The 20007-nt window shown below is 42.6% G+C and overlaps 3 protein-coding genes across 4 annotated transcripts; 1 reads left to right on the forward strand and 2 right to left on the reverse strand.

Moving 5' to 3' along the window:
* The first annotated feature begins 4279 nt into the window (after positions 1–4279).
* LOC120048111 (ras-related protein Rab-33B-like) lies at positions 4280–7565 on the forward strand. The gene is made up of 2 exons (XM_038993825.1): positions 4280–4790; positions 5195–7565. Exons 1-2 carry the CDS (start codon positions 4560–4562, stop codon positions 5693–5695), a joined length of 732 nt encoding a protein of 243 aa, XP_038849753.1. The 5' UTR covers positions 4280–4559; the 3' UTR covers positions 5696–7565.
* A 58-nt stretch (positions 7566–7623) lies between these two features.
* Positions 7624–11169, reverse strand: zgc:113425 (uncharacterized protein LOC541425 homolog). 2 transcript variants are annotated; one of them, XM_038993827.1, is made up of 6 exons: positions 10764–11169; positions 10565–10624; positions 10275–10406; positions 8536–8682; positions 8342–8402; positions 7624–8202 (listed from the first exon to the last, which is right to left on the reverse strand). In XM_038993827.1, exons 1-6 carry the CDS (start codon positions 10926–10928, stop codon positions 8099–8101), a joined length of 669 nt encoding a protein of 222 aa, XP_038849755.1. In that variant the 5' UTR covers positions 10929–11169; the 3' UTR covers positions 7624–8098. The 2 variants fall into 2 exon arrangements, with proteins under 2 accessions (XP_038849755.1, XP_038849754.1); XM_038993826.1 differs by having other exon boundaries at positions 7624–8205.
* Positions 11170–11396: 227 nt separating this feature from the next.
* Positions 11397–20007, reverse strand: setd7 (SET domain containing 7, histone lysine methyltransferase). Its single transcript, XM_038993828.1, has 8 exons — positions 19873–20007; positions 18208–18337; positions 17881–18082; positions 17521–17710; positions 17347–17428; positions 15724–15841; positions 13275–13432; positions 11397–12713 (listed from the first exon to the last, which is right to left on the reverse strand). The coding sequence occupies exons 1-8, from the start codon at positions 19982–19984 to the stop codon at positions 12524–12526; spliced, it is 1182 nt and encodes a 393-aa protein (XP_038849756.1). The 5' UTR covers positions 19985–20007; the 3' UTR covers positions 11397–12523.

Below are 20007 nucleotides of genomic sequence, written 5' to 3' on the forward strand. Positions count from 1 at the left end.
CCAGCTGTGTTTGATGGCAGATCCACTGCCACACCTGGACACAAAACACTACACAGACATCTTTGATGAAATGGACCATGGACTCTGCAATGGCAGAATCCTCCACCTGTCCCCTGTAGAATAAGTGACCTCTGCCTAGGGGAGAGCCATGGAACATTACATCAACATTACTCAATCACATACCTTGAATTCTCACCTGTGAGCCAAGCAACTATGAACAGGATTCCTACAGCGATATACTTCAAGCCGGTCAGGGTTACTCCACCCAGAAGAATGTTTTGAGCAGTACAGTACGTGAGATGTGGAATTGTGTTCCAGAGAAATGTATAGCATTGTGTAGTACAAATATACAGTAGCACAGTGTTATTGAGTAACTAACCGCTGAAATACAGAGCAGCTCATCAGGGGTAACCAGGAGGTCATCTCTAAGCAGGTGCATCTGGTTGTCACCCTGAGTATGCAGCTGGAAGAGCTGAGGAGGAAGTGGGAGAGAAAGAGTGGGGATACAGATAGGTAGAGACTGGGGAGTGATAGAGTGAGACTGACAAGTGAGAAGGACAACAGTTCCTTGAAAGGTATAGCTTGTGCACAACAGCTCAATAAGTCCAACATCAAGGACTTACTTTCTGCATGGGCTCTATCAAGCCATGAAGCCATCAACACCAGCTTTGATCTCCAGTAACTTCAGTCTGAAATGACTGTGTAGAATAGGTCCTTGCCTGGTGATGTTTACCAATGCTTCTCTATTGGGGTCCTTGTCCTGAGGCAGCAGCAGGGCTGGAATAGCTTCTCCGTGTTGACGTACTTACTGCGGTCACCCAGGAGAGAATCATACGGCTTTTTGTAAACTAGTAGTTTAGTGATGGAGCACGATATACCCAAAGAGATTACCCATGTTAAAACAATTGGTGCATTCAGTTTTATAATAAGAAGGCTAAACTGAGCAGTTTGGAACAGAATGGTCACAATCTAAAAAAACAACACTTTTGGTTGAAAGATTGAAATCTGAAAGTTGTCTGCTCTAACATTGCCAGAATAGATACATTTTGTAGTCCCTTAGTTTCCATGGAAAATACACTACATGACAAAAAGTATGTGGACACCTGCTCGTCAAAGATCTAATTCCAAAAACATGGGCATTAATATGGAGTTGGTCCCCCCTTTGCTGTTACAACAGCCTCCACTCTTCTGGGAAGGCTTTCCACTAGATGTTGGAACATTGCTGCGTGGACTTGCTTCCATTCAAGAGCATTAGTGAGGTCGGGCACTGATGTTGGACGATTAGGCCTGGCTCACAGTTGGCGTTTCAATTCATTCCAAAGGTGTTCGATAGGGTTGAGGTCAGGGCTCTGTGGAGGCCAGTCAAGTTCTTCCACACCAATCTCGAGAAACCAATTATGTGTGGACCTCGCTTTGTGCACTGGGGCATTGTCATACTGAAACAGGAAAGGGTTTTCCCCAAACTGTTGCCACAAAGTAGGATGCACAGAATGGTCTAGAATGTCATTGTATGCAGTAGTTAAGATTTCCCTTCACTGGAACTAAAGGGCCTAGCCTGAACCATGAAAAACAGCCCCAGACCATTATTTATCCTCCACCAAACGTTACAGTTGTCACTATGCATTTGGGCAGGTAGTGTTCAGTAGGGAGTGTTGCAACCGAGGACAGACGATTTTCCCACTTCACAAGAACATCACTTACAGTTGACCAGGGCAGAAATTTGACAAAGTGACTTGTTGGAAAGATGGCATCCTATGACGGTGCCATGTTGAAAGTCACTGAGCTCTTCAGTAAGGCCATTATACTGTTTGTCTATGGAGATTGCATGGCTGTGTGCTTGATTTTATGCACCTGTCAGCAACGGCTGTGACTGAAATAGCCGAATCCACTCATTTTAAGTGGTGTCCACATACTTTTGTATATATAGTGTACACTGAGTGTACAAAACATTAGGAACACCTGCTCTTTCCATGACATAAACTGACCAGTTGCATCCAGGTGAAAGCTATGATCCCTTATTCATGGCACTTGTTAAATCCACTTCAATCAGGGTAGATGAAGGGGAGGAGACAGGTTAAAGAAGGATTTTTAAGCCTTGAGACATGTATATGTGCCATTCAGAGGGTGAATGGGAAAGACAAAAGATTTAAGTGCCTTTGAAAGTGGTATGGTAGAAGGTGCCAGGGGCACCGGTTTTAGTGTGTCAAGAACTGCAACACTGCTGGGGTTTTCACGCTCAACAGTTTCCTGTGTGTATCAAGAATGGTCGACCACCCAAAGGACATCCAGCCAATTTTACACAACTGTGGGAAGAATTGGAGTCAACATGGGCCAGCATCCCTGTGGAACGCTTTCGACACCTTGTAGAGTCCATGCCCTGAAGAATTGAGGCTGTTCAGAGGGCAAAAGGGTGTGCAACTCAATATTAGGAAGGTGTTCCTAATATTTTGTACACTCAGTGTGTTTGATCTGACTGAGTGATCAAAGTTACTTACCGAACTTGTTGACAAAGGAGGCTGAGTAATCCCAGATCCCACAGTTGAGTCCAGCGAGTGATCCATGATCTCATACAGTGCCTTCAGAAAGTAATTACACCCCTTGACTTTTTACACATTTTGTTTTGTTAGAGCTTGAATTTAAAATGGATTAAATTGAGATATTTTGTCATTGACCTACACACAAAACCCCATAATGTCAAAGTTGACATATTTTTGAGTCAATAAGTATTCAACCCCTTTGTTATGGCAAGGCTAAATAAGGTTAGGAGTAAAAATGTGCTTAACAAGTCACATTATACGTTGCATTGACTCACTCTGTGTGCAATAATAGTGTTTAATTAACATGATTTTTGAATGACTACCTCATTTCTGTACCCCACACATACAATTATCTGTAAGGTCCCTCAGTCGAGCAGTGAATTTCAAACACAAATTCAACCACGAAGACCAGGGAGGTTTTCCAATGCCTAGCAAAGAAGGGCACCTATTGGTAGATGACACACACAAAAAAACATTAAACGTAATGGAGCAAAGCAAAGGCAAAATCCTAGAGGAAAGCCTGGTTCAGTCTGCTTTCCACTAGACACTCGAAGATGAATTCACCTTTCAGCAGGACAATAACCTAAAACACAAGGCCAAATCTACACTGCAGTTGCTTATACTTATGTTAATGAGATATTTCTGTATTTAAATTTTAATTCATTTGCAAACATTTCTAAAAACATGTTTTCACGTTGTCATTATGGGGTATTGTGTGTAGATGGGTGAGAAATGGTTTTATTTATTACATGTTGAATTCAGGCTGTAACACAACAACATGTGGAATAAGTCAAAGGGGATGAATACTTTCTGAAGACATGACAGAAAGACACCGTGTCAGAATAGGTTGACATACTGTATATTTTTTGTGGTCACTTAGTTGGTCGACAAGTGGGCCTAGCGAATACAAATATTACTTTGGAATATGTATTAGTGCTTTGTATCCTGCCTTGTTGACCTCTTCATAAAATCTTGAGACCAGTTCCTGTAGGGAGATACTCAGCCTTCAACCTTGGGGGGCACCAGCACCATGCTTATAGGGGCCTGTCGGCTATAGAGTTATTACTTGTGTAATAACATGCCTCAACTCATGGGTCTATGCAAAGAAATCACTCAACTGGGATATGATAGTGTGTATATGAAGTACTGTACTCTGTACTTGAATATGTCTAGTTGGTTACTGTCTGTCTGTAGATAATAATGTTACAAACACAAGTTTACATATATCAAAAGTCGCTGCAACTCAACATCAATAAAAACAAGGACAGAGTGGAAATTAGTTAACTTTCACCAGTCATAATAATAAAGATAATGTTGTCATTTATTAAACAAATTCAAACTAATAGGAGAGAATGAGTACTCATGGACATGTTGATGCCTTTTTCACTACAGGAGCTGACTTTGGTAAGGAGCACTGACCACTGTTTGGCCAGACACACTGTTTGTTTGAAATTGAGGTTTAAAGACACTTTCTGAAACATTAACAGGATTTCACACTTTTATTCATTTGTAAACATCTGAATAACTATTATTATTTCATGCTAATTGTATAAATATTTAGTACTGTAGTTAATTTATTTATTCTCAGTGTTTGACTGGGCTTGGTAGGGAGGTGGGAGGCGGGCTGGTGTTGTAAGCAACGCCCATTGTGTCGAATCTGATCCAATGAAGAAAGGCTTTCACTTTCTTGGTTCCCTCTCGCGAGAGTCTTGTTTTCTGTCAACATTGTACGAGACTCTATATCTAACATAGGGCAGGGAGGGAGTTAGAAGATTGCGTTAGCTAGCAACGTGAAATTGTCAGTACAAAACTAATGCATGGTCATACATTTATATTTGGAGCTCACAGATTTGTCACGAATGTCCAGTTGCATTTGTATTGGCCGAGATTCCTTGTCTAATTTTAACAGCCCATCCAGCTAGCATTTGGAGGGGCAGTTTTGCAAGCCACAACAGCTCTGTTGGTTAGCTAGGCAGCTAGCTAGCTAGCTAGTATACCCTCGATAATTAATAACTAATCAATATGGCAAGTGTGGAGTCGTCGATGGAATTCACCAGTTCGCTGACTGTCTCGTCTCATCTTCCGCCCCCACGGACACGGATTTTCAAGATCATAGTGATTGGGGACTCCGGGGTGGGCAAGACCTGCCTCACCTACCGATTCTGTGCGGGCAAGTTTCCGGAGAAAACCGAGGCCACGATCGGGGTGGACTTTCGGGAGAAACTTATCGAGATTGACGGAGAGACAATCAAGGTGAATTGTTAGTTGACATAAAACATGCAACATTTTTGTTTGGATTATTCTAAAACCGCACAATATTTAACACCATGGGCATGAACGCAGGCAGGCTACCTCATACACATGGGGGATGGGGGGGGGGGGGGGGGTTGTTGTGGCATCAATTTCATACGTCTATATCTTTGATCTCAAGGGCAGTGGCAGCAGAGAGAACTAGCTATCTGTCTGATGCACCGACTGCTCTCTGTAGAATCATACACATATTACAGTTGAGTTAATCCTCTAGCACCTTCACATTGGACATTAGGTTTAGCTACTGTGTTTCAGTTTTTGAGGACTTTCAATACATCCAAGAAGCTGTTAAGTGTCATTATATTTTTTACTCTTTCTCCTCCCTCTCTCTCTCTTTACCTCTCCAGGTCCAGCTATGGGACACGGCGGGCCAGGAGCGTTTTCGTAAGAGCATGGTACAGCACTACTACCGCAACGTGCACGCTGTGGTGTTTGTGTACGACGTGACCAGCGCCGCCAGCTTCCGCAGCCTCCCGACCTGGATCGAGGAGTGTAAGCAGCACGCCCTGGGCCAGGAGGTCCCGAGGATCCTGGTGGGGAACAAGTGTGACCTGCAGAACTCTGTCCAGGTGGGCACGGACTTGGCCCAGCAGTTTGCCGACGCCCACTCTATGCCCCTGTTCGAGACGTCCGCCAAGAACCCCAGCAGCGACGGTAGCGGTGACAGTATCCGGGGGAGCAGCGATCATGTGGAGGCCATCTTCATGACGGTGGCCCACAAGCTGAAGTCCCAGAAGCCTCTGATACTTAGCCAGCTGCCCAGGGGGGTGTTAGGGGGGGACACAGTAACCCTGATAAGGGGGAGGGACGAGGGCGAGGAGAAGGTGAGCTGGACCTGCAGCTGCTGAGAGAGGAGGGGTGAGAGAAAGCATTGGGGGAAGCAAGAGAGGGAGGTTAGGGGGAGATAAAGGAAGGACTATTATCATATAACGTAAACATCTCAGTGATATGGGAAAGAAAAAGATCTAAAGGGAACTTGTTTGAAATTAATCTTGTTGACTGGTTCCACTGAACTGTGTTTGAGCTAGAATACTGTGAGTTTGCCTGATTGATGTACAACATACTCGATTTACATGTAGGAATAATGCACACATACCTCTCATAGTTTACAGCAGGCCATATCAGTGCACATCACTCAGGCGTTTCTGTACCAAAATTCCCATCCATAGGGTTTATAATTGTGCCCCTGCATAAAGCAGACAACTATAAAATGGTTTCCTAAGCAAAGTTATATTATGCAGCATGTCTTACATATGTCACATCTATAAAACAACTATTACAAAATACAAAAAATACATTTCTAAGTAACCACACACGTATCCAATCCACTCTACCCTAGTGTGTTGTCATCCCAAATGCCTTTACTATCGTCATCATTGCTTTGTGTGTGTTTGGATCACAGCCGGTCCTGTGGTCCATCGCAAGTGTGTGAATTTCAGCTTTACGTGTGTGACTGTGAGAAAGATGTGTGGCATAACATCAGAGAAATGTGCAGTAAAGTACTGTGAGTGAAACACAACGTGATGCTGCACTTACCACTCTTCCTGATGAGATCATTGTTGATGTGGGGCAAAACTTGTCATTATTACCTCTTCATAATGTGCTTTGGTTAAAGATGCAGTCCGGGATCTTAAGCACAACAAATTTGTATCATATTGTACGAATTGGATTTGTAACATATCGTACGAATTGGAACCCCCCAAAATGTGTAGATACATTTTTTTTGCAGGATGTTACATCATACTAAATGGATGACGGAGTGCACAATTGGATGACTGCTATCAATGCATCTTTATCTTTACAAGTCTGTAAAATGTGTCAAAAAGAGTATAAAGAACAGTACCTGTGTTATTGCCTATTAAGCTTAGCTAACGCACCTGAGGGGTATATTACGAATCAGGATCAATGAATTAGCCAGCTAACTTTGATTTTTTTTTTTTTCAATTTGCTTTTTGTTAATTAAGCTAAACTAAGATAGTTTTGTTTGAGTCATTTAGACCAGGCACATTTCAAGATTATCTTTCTAACATATTATTTCAGGATATCTAGGCAAGTTAGCTAGCTAACTCCTTGATCCTGCTTTGTAATACACCCCTCTGCTTGTTTGAACATGGGACAGTTGCAATGAAAACCCACCAGTGAAATGACCCTCTAATGAAGACTTGTGACTGTGTTTATGTACTGTATGTCAGATTACCATTAAGTCTTGTCATAAAATGACTGTAGCCAGTAGAACACAGATGCCACATCACATTAATCAGCTGCTCTAAAGTACTGTGGGCTAAGATAGATGGCCTTTTCTCAGGATACAGTTAGAAATTAACTACAAGATTAATATTCACTGACCTGTTGCGCTTAGATTTGTCAACAACACTAGACACAGAAAATGGTAGGCTTTATCAATTGCCTTGCACTCTTGTTTTACTTTCATATGGTCTTTAGTGTTATTTTGTAATGTGTTGGTGCTCGCTGCAGTTCATACATTTAAGTTCATTTTATTTGGGCTTTTTGATACAGAGGTATGTGTACTGCGTGATAGCTCTTTTCAAGTGCCCCGATAAGTATGTTTGAGAAAGGCGCCATTTATTGCATCGAGAGACTGAACACATCAGGTCTGAACTTTTGGGAACAAAAAAAGGGAGTGAAGCTTTGTAATGATTTATGGATTACATTACAAATGTTGTGTAGCCTTACAATAAAGCATTCTGTACATTTCAAGGCATTGTTATTTCATGAAAACATGTCTGTGGTACGGGGTGGTAAAAGAACGATCAAATAAAACATTACAGAATATTTATTTAGTTGAATATAACATGGCATATAAAATCACCTATAAAACAGGGCAACAATCCAAACGTGAGCAGCCTCACAGAAGGACTATGTACATTTCAACAGTCACGGGATACCACAAGGCACTTCCAAGCTGATACTTTGGCAAATTCATTAAAAAAGGCATATTTACACTAAGTATGTGTATATTACACTGGGATTTACCCATACAAGTAGATGGGTAATAAGTGGTAAAAAAGAAAAGTCTATTTGGAAATGGCAGGTTGAAATGTTTGGTATATTGCATCTGTTATTCTGCCTCTTGGTTCTCTGTTTGGTGAAATGCTAGTGGACAATAATATAGCTAGCTACTCACTACAACATAACAATCCTCTATAGCTGGGTCTGCTGGTTTTCATCATAACCTTGAAGTCCCCTTTCACAAGGTTAGGTTAGGTAACCACTGGCCTAGAGGATTTCTCTCAGGTGAGTCTACTGTAGGGGGGGAGTTTGGAGGGTTCCTCCTCTTCCTCAGGACATCTGTCGCTGAAGTTCACTGGAGAGTTTAACACACTGTCTTCGCCACCTGCTGGGGGAGAGAGCAACTGTATCACTACCGTCAATACCAAACAAGTGTCTCAACATACAGTAGCAAACTCAGCCTAAGACTGGCCAGAGCTCGACCACCTAGCTTTCCCTCTTCCTCACTCACCTAGATAACTTACCTTGCCATGTACACACAAGCTCGGTCTGTGGGCTGGGGTCATTCTGAGGGACCAGTATCTCCTGAAACACACACATACACAGTCTGAAAACATGGGAGGATTAGGCAGACAACTAACTGTATATGATTAGCAGGTATGATTATCTAGTGCTGTGAAATGGTTTAGTGTAGTTTAGCACTACTACATGTTCTTACCAGGCCAGTGAGGCCATCGTAGCAGCCACAGAGGGGCAGACTGCGACAGCCTACAAAGGCGATGAGAGAGGAGAGGACCAGGCTGACGATACAGACCAACAGTATGGTGGCATTGGCTCCTTTCACCATCCGGCTCAGCATAAACCTCTGTAGAGCAGTCAGAGAAACACACATTATTATTGATGAACCATCCAAGATGTGTTTGGGGTGTAAGACGGGTATTTAGGTACCTCCTTAGGATTTAGAGAGAGTACTTTCTGCTTTAGTCAAATCCTTTGTAACCTCATCCCCAGGCTATCAGGGAGGAAGTGTCAGATATACCAACCTGGTCTCAGAGCATTTCGTATTATTCTGTACGTAAATCTGACATTCTTGATTTTTAGATGGTTACTTAAGGCAAATGTACAACGCGAACGTCTAGCAATCCAACTTCAGCAACTTTTCAACTACTTACTACTTTGTTACTTTGCAACTACCTAGCATGTTAGCTAACCCTTCCTCTAACCCTTTAACCTAACTTCTAAATGTAACAGTATTGCTTCCGTCCCTCTCCTCGAACCAGGGACCCTCTGCACACATCGACAACAGTCACCCTCGAAGCACCGTTACCCATCGCTCCACAAAAGCCGCGGCCCTTGCAGAGCAAGGGAAACAAATACTTAAAGGTCTCAGAGCGAGTGACGTCACCGATTGAAACGCTATTAGCACGCACCCCGCTAACTAGCTAGCCATTTCACACTGGCATCCCTTTGATAGCCTCATGGATATCCTCTCCCTGTGTGTGTGTGTGTGTGTGTGTGTGCTTCTAGGTTTGTTAAGCCCAACAGCTTCTCACAGAATTCCTTCTTTGTTTCGTTATAAAATCTGACAAACACCAGAAGCTGGGTATTATCAGTGTTATCTGTTGATTCATCCACAGCTAATGAAATGCATGGTGCATTCTGAATGGCCTCATCAATTTGTGAAGTTAAATCTTCAGCTAATATTCCAGTTCTCCTCATTGCTGTGGAATCTGGCAGTGGGATATGGTTGATCTTTTCCCTGAGCTCATCTTTTCGTTTACCTTCAAGCATGGTGTCAGCCACTTCACACATGCATTCTTTTACCATCTCAGCATCTGAAATTGTTTTTTGTGTTTTCCCAAAACTCAAGCTATCCTCAGTGAACACTATTGCACATTGTTGTGCTGTCAGGAAATTGACAAGGACTTTGGTGGACCTCTCATATTGGGATTTGAGTCGGTTAATCTTGTTTTGTTCTCACCTCTGTGTTCAGGGGATACGTCTGATAGAATTTACTATGCCTGGTGTCATAATGGCGCTTAACATTGGCACTTTTCACAAGAGCTACGGACTCACTGCATATCAGGCACATTGGTTTTGTGCTAGTTGCGTGGAAAATAAATAAATACTGTTCCGTCCACTCGTCTTTGAAAATACTGTTTTCAATTATTTATTTTTTGAACAAGCCATATTAACAAAGATTCTGATAACTAAGCTCCTATCTGTGATATTTACAGTTGACCTGCGGTCAAATCTTTGTTTCTTTCTGCCGTTGAGTTTGGCTAAAATAGATTGCCTCAGATTTACATACAGAATTATACAAAATGCTGTGAGACCAGGTTGGATATACCAGACTAAATCCTTTGTGACAGAAACTAACTGACACACAGACCAGACTAGGGGCTGTGTGTGAAAGAGATCGTTGTGTTGATCGTTTGTGGTAGGGTCGGGTATTACCACTTCAAGGTTGGTGTGATGGTGGAACACCTCGTTGTCATTCTCGCCATAGGTCAAAGTTAGGCAGGCGTAACCTGACACCATCACCACGGAAACACAGGAGCACACTGAGACAGCGATCATTACATTCACCTGAACAGGGTCAAACCACGCTATTAGAGGATTTAACATTATTTGTCACCTTTGTGGCATTCAGTCAGACAAAATTAACAGTCATGTTTGGTGTGCTTTAATTAAAATGCAATAGGAGGAACGTAGCATCAAGCCAAGGCTACCTTTATCACACTTACCAATACTGGGCTTTTCCTTTGGGAAGCAAAGAGCGCCAGCGCACCTGGGCAGGCCATAATCTATAGGAGGAAGTCATTATGAATGACGACAAACAGGCACAGTCCAATGTGTCACCACAAAATCAGTATAGTCAAGTGTCATCCTCTATATTTTGATGAATCATTAAATCTGTTTAGATGAAAGTACACTCATACTCACCAAACCCGCCCACACAGGTGCCCTAGTTTCACTGAGTGTGGTGTTTTTCCGAAAAAACGCATCAATGAATCCGCACACCAAGCACAGCGCCGCACATGCTACCTGCAGAATGCCCAGAACGACGACACTGCGCTGGTTAAAGATGAAATACCGGTAGCGGTCCATCTCACGACGCACTTTCACTTTGGCGCTTCCAAAGTCCTTTGTCCTATCGAGTTCACAGAAAAACACCCAGTCCGACTTCCACAATACGTTCTCTCACTGCAACATGTTTAGAATTTATTATACTTTTGTTAAATAGGTCAAATGTCCTTTCAACCTGCCCGCTCATTGACTTTCTTCCGGGCTGTTGTGTTGGTTTCTGTTGACTCACGCGCGACAGGTGAACTTCAGCGCGTTAACCATTAACCCGCCCACGCGCAGGTGCACAGCAAATAAATAGAATGCAAATATTTAACCCCTTCTCTGCCGTCATTCTGGTAAGTAGGAGGTTGCGTTTCATGAGCTAGCACAAATCTGGTTTTGAATACTACTTAACTATTGCCAATAGAGATTAATCAATACATGAATCATTTACACATACTCTTTGTTAAAACTAGCACGTTAGAATAAAGAAGTCTTTGCAAGTCACAGTGGTGGTTCATGTCTTTATTTGTGTTTAGTCTGGGCTACTTACGAGTTTACCGTTGCTATATCCATCACAGTTTACCTTTTTATCCAAAAGAGAAGCAGTCTCCAAAGTTGAGCTCACTTATTGGTCTGAATCATGTGCAGAGTTGACAATAACACAAACCAAAAGGTGAGAAAAGTGTTGATAAATAAATGTAACTAATGAACTATAGACATCATTGGTTAGTATTTAATGCATGTCAAAAAAAGGTTAGAAGGCCAACCATGTCAACTTACTGTAAGTGGCACAAGAGTCCATTTAGATCCCGATTTATACTATACTCAGGTGATGTTGGGGAAATTATTTGGCTACGCCAATGTCTTGAAACCTATTCAGATTCACACAGGAACAAGATTTAAACAGCCAGTACACACCCTGTCACAGCAGAGTAAAAGGAATAGGGGTCTAACTTCATCACAATTACCAAACTAATATCAAGGACACGCCACACAGTTCATGTCCATAGGTTGTATAAAAGACAGGCTGGGGAGAACAAGACTCACAAAGCAGCAAATACAGCAGTAAACCTTGTACATTACATCTGATTGGTCTCTTGACGTGAATTATAGGTTCCTGTGTTTAAGTGCAAGTGTGGCCGGGTTTGTGCTGATCTCCATAGCACCATAACATCCTCACCCACGTACAGCAGTGTCCCATTCCTATACCGTACAAAGCGACATATCACACCTTCCACCTGTGATGCCAAGCTCTGGAACAATCCTTCAATGTTTGGAAAGAGTCTGTGCCATTTGTCCTCAAGGAGCAGCCGTAGCAAGACTGGGGGCTCAGGCAGAGGGGTTCAGTCTAGAGGAGGGCAGTTATTAATGAGTAGGTGGAGGTTGAAGCAGGGCTTCATTGAGAGCACTGTTAAGGTAGAGGGTGTTTGGGTGTAAGGGTAACATTAGTTCAGGTCGGAAAGTTCCCCCAACTGGGTCAGTATTTTGAATTTATTAAATTTTTTACATTTTGGGACTTATTGCTCCTGTGCAAAGGGCAGGGAGGTGGGTAGCAGTTATACGACTGGAGTAGTAGATGCTTAATTGTAGTAGTTGTTTGGGTAGATTGAGTGGAGTAGTAGTGCGTTTTTTTTTTACTGCCCGTTGGTAGCCTGTCTTTGCTGGAAGGCCTGCAGTTCCTGTTTGTACCAGTCTGGTGCTTCCGGACCGCTCTTCCCCGATGGCTCGTGGTCGTAACCATAGGCAACAGTCAGCTCCTCAACCCTCTGCACCGCCCGCAGGGTGCGGACGCACTTGATGGGTCCAAAACGAGGGTGGACGAATCTGAGAAACCAAATGGACAGACGCGTTTTTAATAATGGAACGTATACTGGAATAGAACATGATAGAATACATTAGGCTCAGACAATATATACCGTTTATACCAACGGTATGATTTTCAATACTGTAAAAAAAAAAAAGTGTTATTTTTTGCGGGTTTGGGGCACCCACGCCTCTGCTTATAATTATATCTAAGAAATAAATTATATCCAGCACAGGGCTCCAGCTATGAATTTGGTTTGCTACCTTACTAGCTAAGTGGTTAGCTGTAAAGATCAAGCTTCATGGTTACAGCAGACATTCAATCTCAAGATCCCTGTTGCCTAAATTGTTGTGCGTTTAATTATTATTATTTTTTATCATTAATAGCACACCTTGTGTGCACTTTCTGTGACACCGTATACCCCGGTGTGGTACAGAAATGGTATGAAGATCTGCATACCGTCCAACCCTAGAATACATTACATTTCTATCTTTACTCTTCAGAACATTGTACCCTACTGAACATCATGTTGCTCTCAAGTTGGATCATATTTGTTCCTGCTATGCTTGGATTATTCTCACGGGTCGTATTTGCAGTTTGGGGTGAAGGAGTGGTTGGCCTTGTGTCCCAGCGAGGCACAGTATCTGTCCATCTGGTGGAAGGGCTGGGGAACGTCGATCACCGTGTCCTCATCCAGGGAGATGGTATTCCCGTTCAGGGACCAATCCCTAGTGTCTACCTGGGAAGCACCGTTGGCAACGCCACAAACAACAACAAAAAAAACAACAAGTATTTAATTTGAAAATTGAGTTATGTTTAGCACAGACATCTATATACACAGTATATGGTTTGCCATGTGAATGATTATTGCTCATACCTTGTCTTTGTGAAAACTTTACATAACACATCGCCTAGAGCTTAAGCTGGTTTTGCATGAACACACACACGTAAATAGTTAACCAAATAGCTAGCCAGACAATCTGCATTGACCATATTTGCATGAACTATTTTGACTCATCACATATACTGCTGCTATTGTTTATTCTCTATTCTGTTGCCTAGTCACTTTACCCCTACCTACAGTGGTTCCTCCTTTAAAAGTTGCAGCGTGCTGCGGCGCAGCTTGCATGCTGCTGCAGAATTCTATGGCACGTTATTTAAGTGTGAACCACTGGTACCATTAATGCTAGTTGGTGCTAGTTTGACCACCAGAAGGCATCTTTGAGAAGCATTTGATAGCCTTCAATAATGACTGTACTAGAGAATGCGGACACACGGGAGACAGGCGTTCAATTCCCCGATGGGGAGGAAGGAGTAGGCTGTCCTTGTAAATAAGAATTTGTTCTTAACTGATGCCATATGTTATTTCATAGTTGTGATGTCTTCACTATTATTCTACAATGTAGAAAATAGTAAAAAATAAAGAAAAACCCTGGAATGAGTAGGTGTGTCCAAACGTTTGACTGGTACTTGCTTAATATTATGGTGTTTCTATTCCAAGAAAAACCCTCTAGGATGGAACGGAAAATATGGCGCTGTACAATGTGACGGTCAGGAGAACTTTACTGTGCTATTTAGCTAAAGAATCCGTGTCGTGCGGGTAGGGCACACGCGTTTGAGACCGGGGTTCAATTCCCCGACGGGGAGGAATGAGTAGGCTGTCCTTGTAAATAAGATTTTGTTCTTAACTGACTTGCCTAGTTAAATAAATGTTACACTAAGAGCATAACATTTCTACACCCTAATTTTCTAATTCTTGTCTAACCAACACCCAAACGGAGATTCAGTGAAAATAATTCTCATTGATTGCTTGTCTCAGAGCAGTGCGAAACGGTAGTAAAATTGTTGTAGGCTATTGCTTCTAACATCAATATGCTCTTTAAATAAATAAGACCTGCACCACTTTTAACAGCACATTACTCAACACTGAGACTCATGTCGCCTACGGTAGGTCTACAGTATATCTAAAAATATGTGACTCTCCGCCAACAATTACATATAGAGGATGAAGATATTTCTATAATTCAGTGATATTTATTCTCATAGTAAATCGTTATGGATCCATAACTAAATAAAATTTTCGAAATGCCAGAGTATTTTTATCATTATTTTATTAATGAAAGCATAAAGATGCCATTATTAGTTACATTGTTTTAGTTTGAACGTGCAGACTGGCACTAAGAACTGAACAGCGGGAACGTTTCCCTAGTCAGCGCCATTATTAGTGTAATGCCCCTTAAATATTTGAGATTATTTCATTTTCAAATAACGTAAAATGAGCGAGAAAGACCATTCTTGGACATGGGGTGAGACATTGTTACTAATTTGTAAATAAAGCCAGTTTGTTATTTAGAATGATTTATTTCTGTTTTTAGAGGGAGAGAAACCAAAAACCTACAGTCATCTCATGGGTCTCCCAGTCGAGGCCGGCACGGGTATTGAACCAGCGCTCAGGCGCTATACAACGTCACCGGGCGAGAGTGGCCTAGAGTAAGAGCAAAATAATTCTAATTCTAACAAAATAAAAGAATATAAACCTTAGTGGAACAACAGTTTTAGTAAGTAATACTGAAGTCGTGCACAATTATCAGTTTCTATTTAGGTTTGCGTCACCCATTCATTGTCAGAGACACCGTATGACCCAAAAGCATAATAAGTGCTCTAACTCCCCCTAGCGCTGGTCTGGAGCAATGAAGTGGTGATGCAGAGTACCGTACTAAAGCACAAATTACCTAAGTCCCACAGTGTACGCTCGCAACTTTTAAAGGAGGAACCACTGTACATGTACATCTCTATCTCAATTACCTTGTACCCCTGCACATTGACTTGGTACTGGTACCCCATGTATATAGCCAAGTTATCATTACTCATTGTCTATTATTTCCTTGCGTTATTATTTTTCTCTCCTCTACATTGTTGGGAAGGGCCCGTAAGTAAGCATTTCACTGTTGGTCTACACCTGTTGTTTACAAAGCATGTGACAAGTAACATTTGATTTGACACACAAACACAGCTCTGTCTCCCTCTTACCTCTGAGTGTGTGATGCGTACTCCGTTGTAAAAGGCCATTACAACATTGGCCTCAACATCCATCTTGGCAAACAAGCCTTCTCCTGCTCCTGAGATCAGTGAGTCTGCCACAAATACCCTGTGACACAACAGGGAATGAAGCAGCAAAACTGACTTCAGATCAGCTTCTCCCTTTTATGTGATAGCCGAAGGTAAACCCATAAGATATGTCTATGCAAAAACAAATGTATTAAAAATGGAAAATATAAATATCACATTTACATAAGTATTCAGACCCTTTACTCAGTACTTTGTTGAAGCACCTTTGGCATTTTTTACAGCCTTGAGTCTCCTTGGATATGATGCTACAAGCTTGGCACACCTGTATTTGGGGAGTTTCTCCAATTCTTCTCCGCAGTTCCTCTCAACTCTGTCAGGTTGTATGGGGAGCATCACAGCACAGCTATTTTCAGGTCTCTCCAGAGAAGAATGAGAGAAAGTCCAGGCTCTGGCTGGGCCCCTCAAGGACATTCAGAGACTTGTCTTGAAGCCACTCCTGCATTGTCTTGGCTTTTTGCTTAAGATCGTTATCCTGTTGGAAGGTGAACCGTCAGCCCAGTCTGAGGTCCTGAGCAGGTTATCAAGGATCTCTGTACTTTTCTCTGTTCATCTTTCCCTCGAGCCTGACTAGTCTCCCAGTCCCTGGCATTGAAAAACATCCCCACAGCATGATGCTGTCACCGCTACGCTTCACCGTAGGGATGGTGCCAGGTTTCCTCCAGGATTTCAATTTTGGTTTCATCAGACCAGAGAATCTTGTTTCTCATGGTCTGAGAGTCCTTTAGGTGCCTTTTGGCAAACTCCAAGCGGGCTGTCATGTGCCTTTTACTGAGGAGTGGCTTCTGTCTGGCCACTCTACCATAAAGGCCTGATTGGTAGAGTGCTGCAGAGATGGTTGTCCTTCTAGAAGCTTCTCCCATCTCCAAAGAGGAACTCTGGAGCTCTGTCAGAGTGACCTTCGGGTTCTTGGTCACCTCCCTGACCAAGGCTCTTCTCCCCCGATTGCGCAGTTTGGCCAGGCGGACAGCTCTAGGAAGAGTCTTCGTGGCTCCAAACTTCTTTCATTTAAGAATGATGAGGCCAATGTGTTCTTGGGGACCTTCAATGCTGCAGACATTTTTTGCTTCCCTTCCCCAGATCTGTGCCTCGACACGATCCGGTCTCGGAGCTTTATGGACAATTCCTTCGACCGCATGGCTTGGTTTTTGAGCTGACATGCACTGTCAACTGTGGGAGCTTATATAGACAGGTGTGTGCCTTTCCAAATCATATCCAATTAATTGAATTTACCACAGGTGGACTCCAATCAAGTTGTAGAAACATCAAGGATGATCAATGGAAACAGGATGCACCTGAGCTCAATTTCAAATCTCATAGCAAAGGGTCTGAATACCTATGTAAATAAGGTATGTTTTATTTATATAGATTTGCAAAAATGTCAACCTGTTTTCACTTTGTCATTGTGGGGTATTGTGTAGATTGAGGACTTTTTATTTATTTAATACATTTTAGATAAAGCTGTAACGCAACAAAATGTGGAAAAGGTCAAGGGGTCGAAATACTTTCTGAATGCACTGTACCTACCTTTTGCTTTCATAGGGGTCTGGAAGAAGAGTGTGGGTAGCGATACAGGTGGAAGTGGATTTATCATAGGAGTACACAGGGCCTAAGAAAGAACAGGAAATGCTGAAATTTTAGAAACCATATAGCATTATATTTGATTACCAGTTTACTTGTGCTGTGTGTCATGTCACTTACTGTCAGATGAAACGTCAAAGTGTGGTCTGTCGGTCTCCATGGAAACCCGGGCGGCGAGTCGAGCCTCAATCAGCTCCCCTTCTACGAAGCTCCCGTAGAGAGCCGTTTGGCCATCAGGGTAAACATACGCCACCGCTTTACCGGTCATCTCGCCATCCTCGTTCACCTGCCCAAATACACTGCCACGGTCCTGGACACACACACAGACAGCAATTAGTTGAGTGTTCAATCAATTCATTCTTCATTATTGAATATGGAAAAGCAACCAACTTTAGTGGTAAGTTCTCCTCCCTATGACATCTCAATGTAACTTGTGTAGTGTAACATAACAACAAGTTACAGGTGAGTATGATGACTCACAGGGTAGTAGATCCAACACTCCCCACAGCGGCTGTTGTCTTTGTACTGGCCTTCAAACATCAGCCGGCCCTCAGAGTCAAACTCCTGTGCAGGGCCGTTGAGGTCCCCATCCATATAGGTCCCACGGAGGACCCCTCCATCCTCGTACGAGTATACCCCCTGACCCTGTAACGCATCGTCCACATAGAACCCCTCCAAGGTGCTGTTGAGGGGAGGAAGGGAGAGGGTAGGGTTAATTAAGGCAAGGCAACGTAGCTTGATAAGAGCCTGACCGAGCAAGTGAGATCAGTCACACTTGAATGGACTGTGTATGCTTTTCTGTCATACCTGCCATCGAAAAAGAAGAACTTGCCCTTCCCATTCTTTTCTCCATGTGTAAAATGTCCTTCAAAGCGATCACTGGAGGAGAAGGTGACTGTACAGAACCCGTGAGGCTGGTCATCCTCATCCAGAGGGCCTGCATACGCACACACATCAGGATTGTACAGAGGCACAAGACAGTTTACACTGGAGTTCAACAGCCTCCATTGCTAACAAATCGTCTCGGAAAAAGAACCACACATTTAGGAGTCTGCATTATTGCCAATTCACTGTATCTGGGCCCAGTTTTTCAAAAGTTATCAGTTAGGATTAAATGCATCGAATTAATAGAATGGACGACTCATCGACTTGAAATGGAGACACCTGTTCTATTCCTATGCATTTAATCCTATCCAATAGGCGAAAATGATCAGATAGCTTTTGAAAAGCTGAGTCCATATGATAAATGCACCCTTCACTGTGCTTGCTGTCCTGATCCAGATCAAAGTCTGATAATAGTCGGGCAACCTGACCACTTGTGTGCCATGGCAGCACCACTTCAGGGTTGGTAATACTATACCTTGCTTCTCTTGGTTTCCAAAGCAACATTTCTTTCATCAACCAAAGGCACAATCCTAGTCATATAATATGACTAGGTTTGTGCCTCTGGCTGGTGAACGAAATGTTGATTTGTAAAACAAGAGAAATGCTGGTTTCAATGGCATATGAGTAATAATTCCCTCAACGTTACTATGGTCAGATTTTGGCTAGGCTACCATAAAGCAAGGTAAGACATGCCTTATTAATTTGGTAAAACGTCCAGGTTTCAAACAATTACATAGTGCGTGCAGTAAATCATGTGTGGGTTGCGAACTGCACTGGCCTTTCTCTGCTCTTGTGATCATTTTAACTGAATGAGTAGCCTATGCCCCCCGAACCCTTTTTATGCGAGCTATCAGGACCACATCAACTGATATAAATTACTATTTGGGCCATGGAGTGGGAGCTTTAAGACTAGTTGGTTCTGAGGGTGTTGCAGCCGAAACGAATGGTTGTCTGCTGTATTTAATTATTTTAGTTTAAACTCAACCCTAAACAAAATGTAAGTAACCAGGTGCCAGCAGCTACATATGGAATTGTCAACATGTACAAGAACTCGCACGCACGCGGTCGTCTGATCCTATGCATATCGAATTACCCCTGATATTCCCTAAAAACAATGATACTGCGTCAGCATGTTGACTGTGAATAACAAAAATATGTTCTAAAAGTAACAATTGTGTGATGTAAAATAAAGTAGGCCTACGGTTAGTAAAGTGTCACGCATTTAGCACAGCACCTAATATGACACACTTTAGGTCAAGTCTACAATTTTGGCACACGTATCGACGTAGCCTACGTGTCCAGAGCGCACGCAAATCGTTTACAATACAATGTAATCATTTTTCTAACTGCATTTTAACTCAAGAGTGTCAAAGCACATCAGCCCATTTTTGTGTCGCTACTGCTGCCTCGCTCGCCCGAAGAGTGGGCTTCCATCGGAAATAAAGTCCCGGGCGCGACGGGCCCACAACCCCTGTCAAAAACCATAATATCAATTTGTTCACGGTATATTATGCGGAGAGTTTACCGGAAAATATGTAACAAATACACAAAAAACGACGCATATGCGTTTGTCAGCCTTTTCCGTACCTTCAACGACTTCTTCCATATCATCATCGCTGTCCATAGTGGCCATTGCCGTGGATGACACGCGCAGAGAATTGACGTGTTGCGGTCGGTTTTGTAATATTCTGCACTTCATCTACCACTACACTGCTTCCCTCA

The sequence above is a fragment of the Salvelinus namaycush genome, chromosome 5 (assembly GCF_016432855.1).
Source record: "Salvelinus namaycush isolate Seneca chromosome 5, SaNama_1.0, whole genome shotgun sequence".
Classification (NCBI taxonomy): domain Eukaryota; kingdom Metazoa; phylum Chordata; class Actinopteri; order Salmoniformes; family Salmonidae; genus Salvelinus; species Salvelinus namaycush.

Bases quoted from the DNA above. Each gene is read 5' to 3' on its own strand.
- zgc:113425 (XM_038993826.1), bottom strand. From the start codon at position 10,928: ATGGACCGCTACCGGTATTTCATCTTTAACCAGCGCAGTGTCGTCGTT. The intron at 10,407-10,564 runs GTAAGTGTGATA...GACCCTGTTCAG, and splicing joins AAAGGAAAAGCCCAGTATTG to GTGAATGTAATGATCGCTGT. The intron at 8,403-8,535 runs GTAAGAACATGT...TGTGTGTTTCAG, and splicing joins ACGATGGCCTCACTGGCCTG to GAGATACTGGTCCCTCAGAA.
- LOC120048111 (XM_038993825.1), top strand. From the start codon at position 4,560: ATGGCAAGTGTGGAGTCGTCGATGGAATTCACCAGTTCGCTGACTGTC. The intron at 4,791-5,194 runs GTGAATTGTTAG...TTACCTCTCCAG, and splicing joins TTGACGGAGAGACAATCAAG to GTCCAGCTATGGGACACGGC.
- setd7 (XM_038993828.1), bottom strand. From the start codon at position 19,984: ATGAAGTGCAGAATATTACAAAACCGACCGCAACACGTCAATTCTCTG. The intron at 17,711-17,880 runs GTGAGTCATCAT...GTGTGTGTCCAG, and splicing joins AGTGTTGGATCTACTACCCT to GACCGTGGCAGTGTATTTGG. The intron at 12,714-13,274 runs GTGAGAATAATC...TTGGTTTCTCAG, and splicing joins CCAAACTGCAAATACGACCC to ATTCGTCCACCCTCGTTTTG.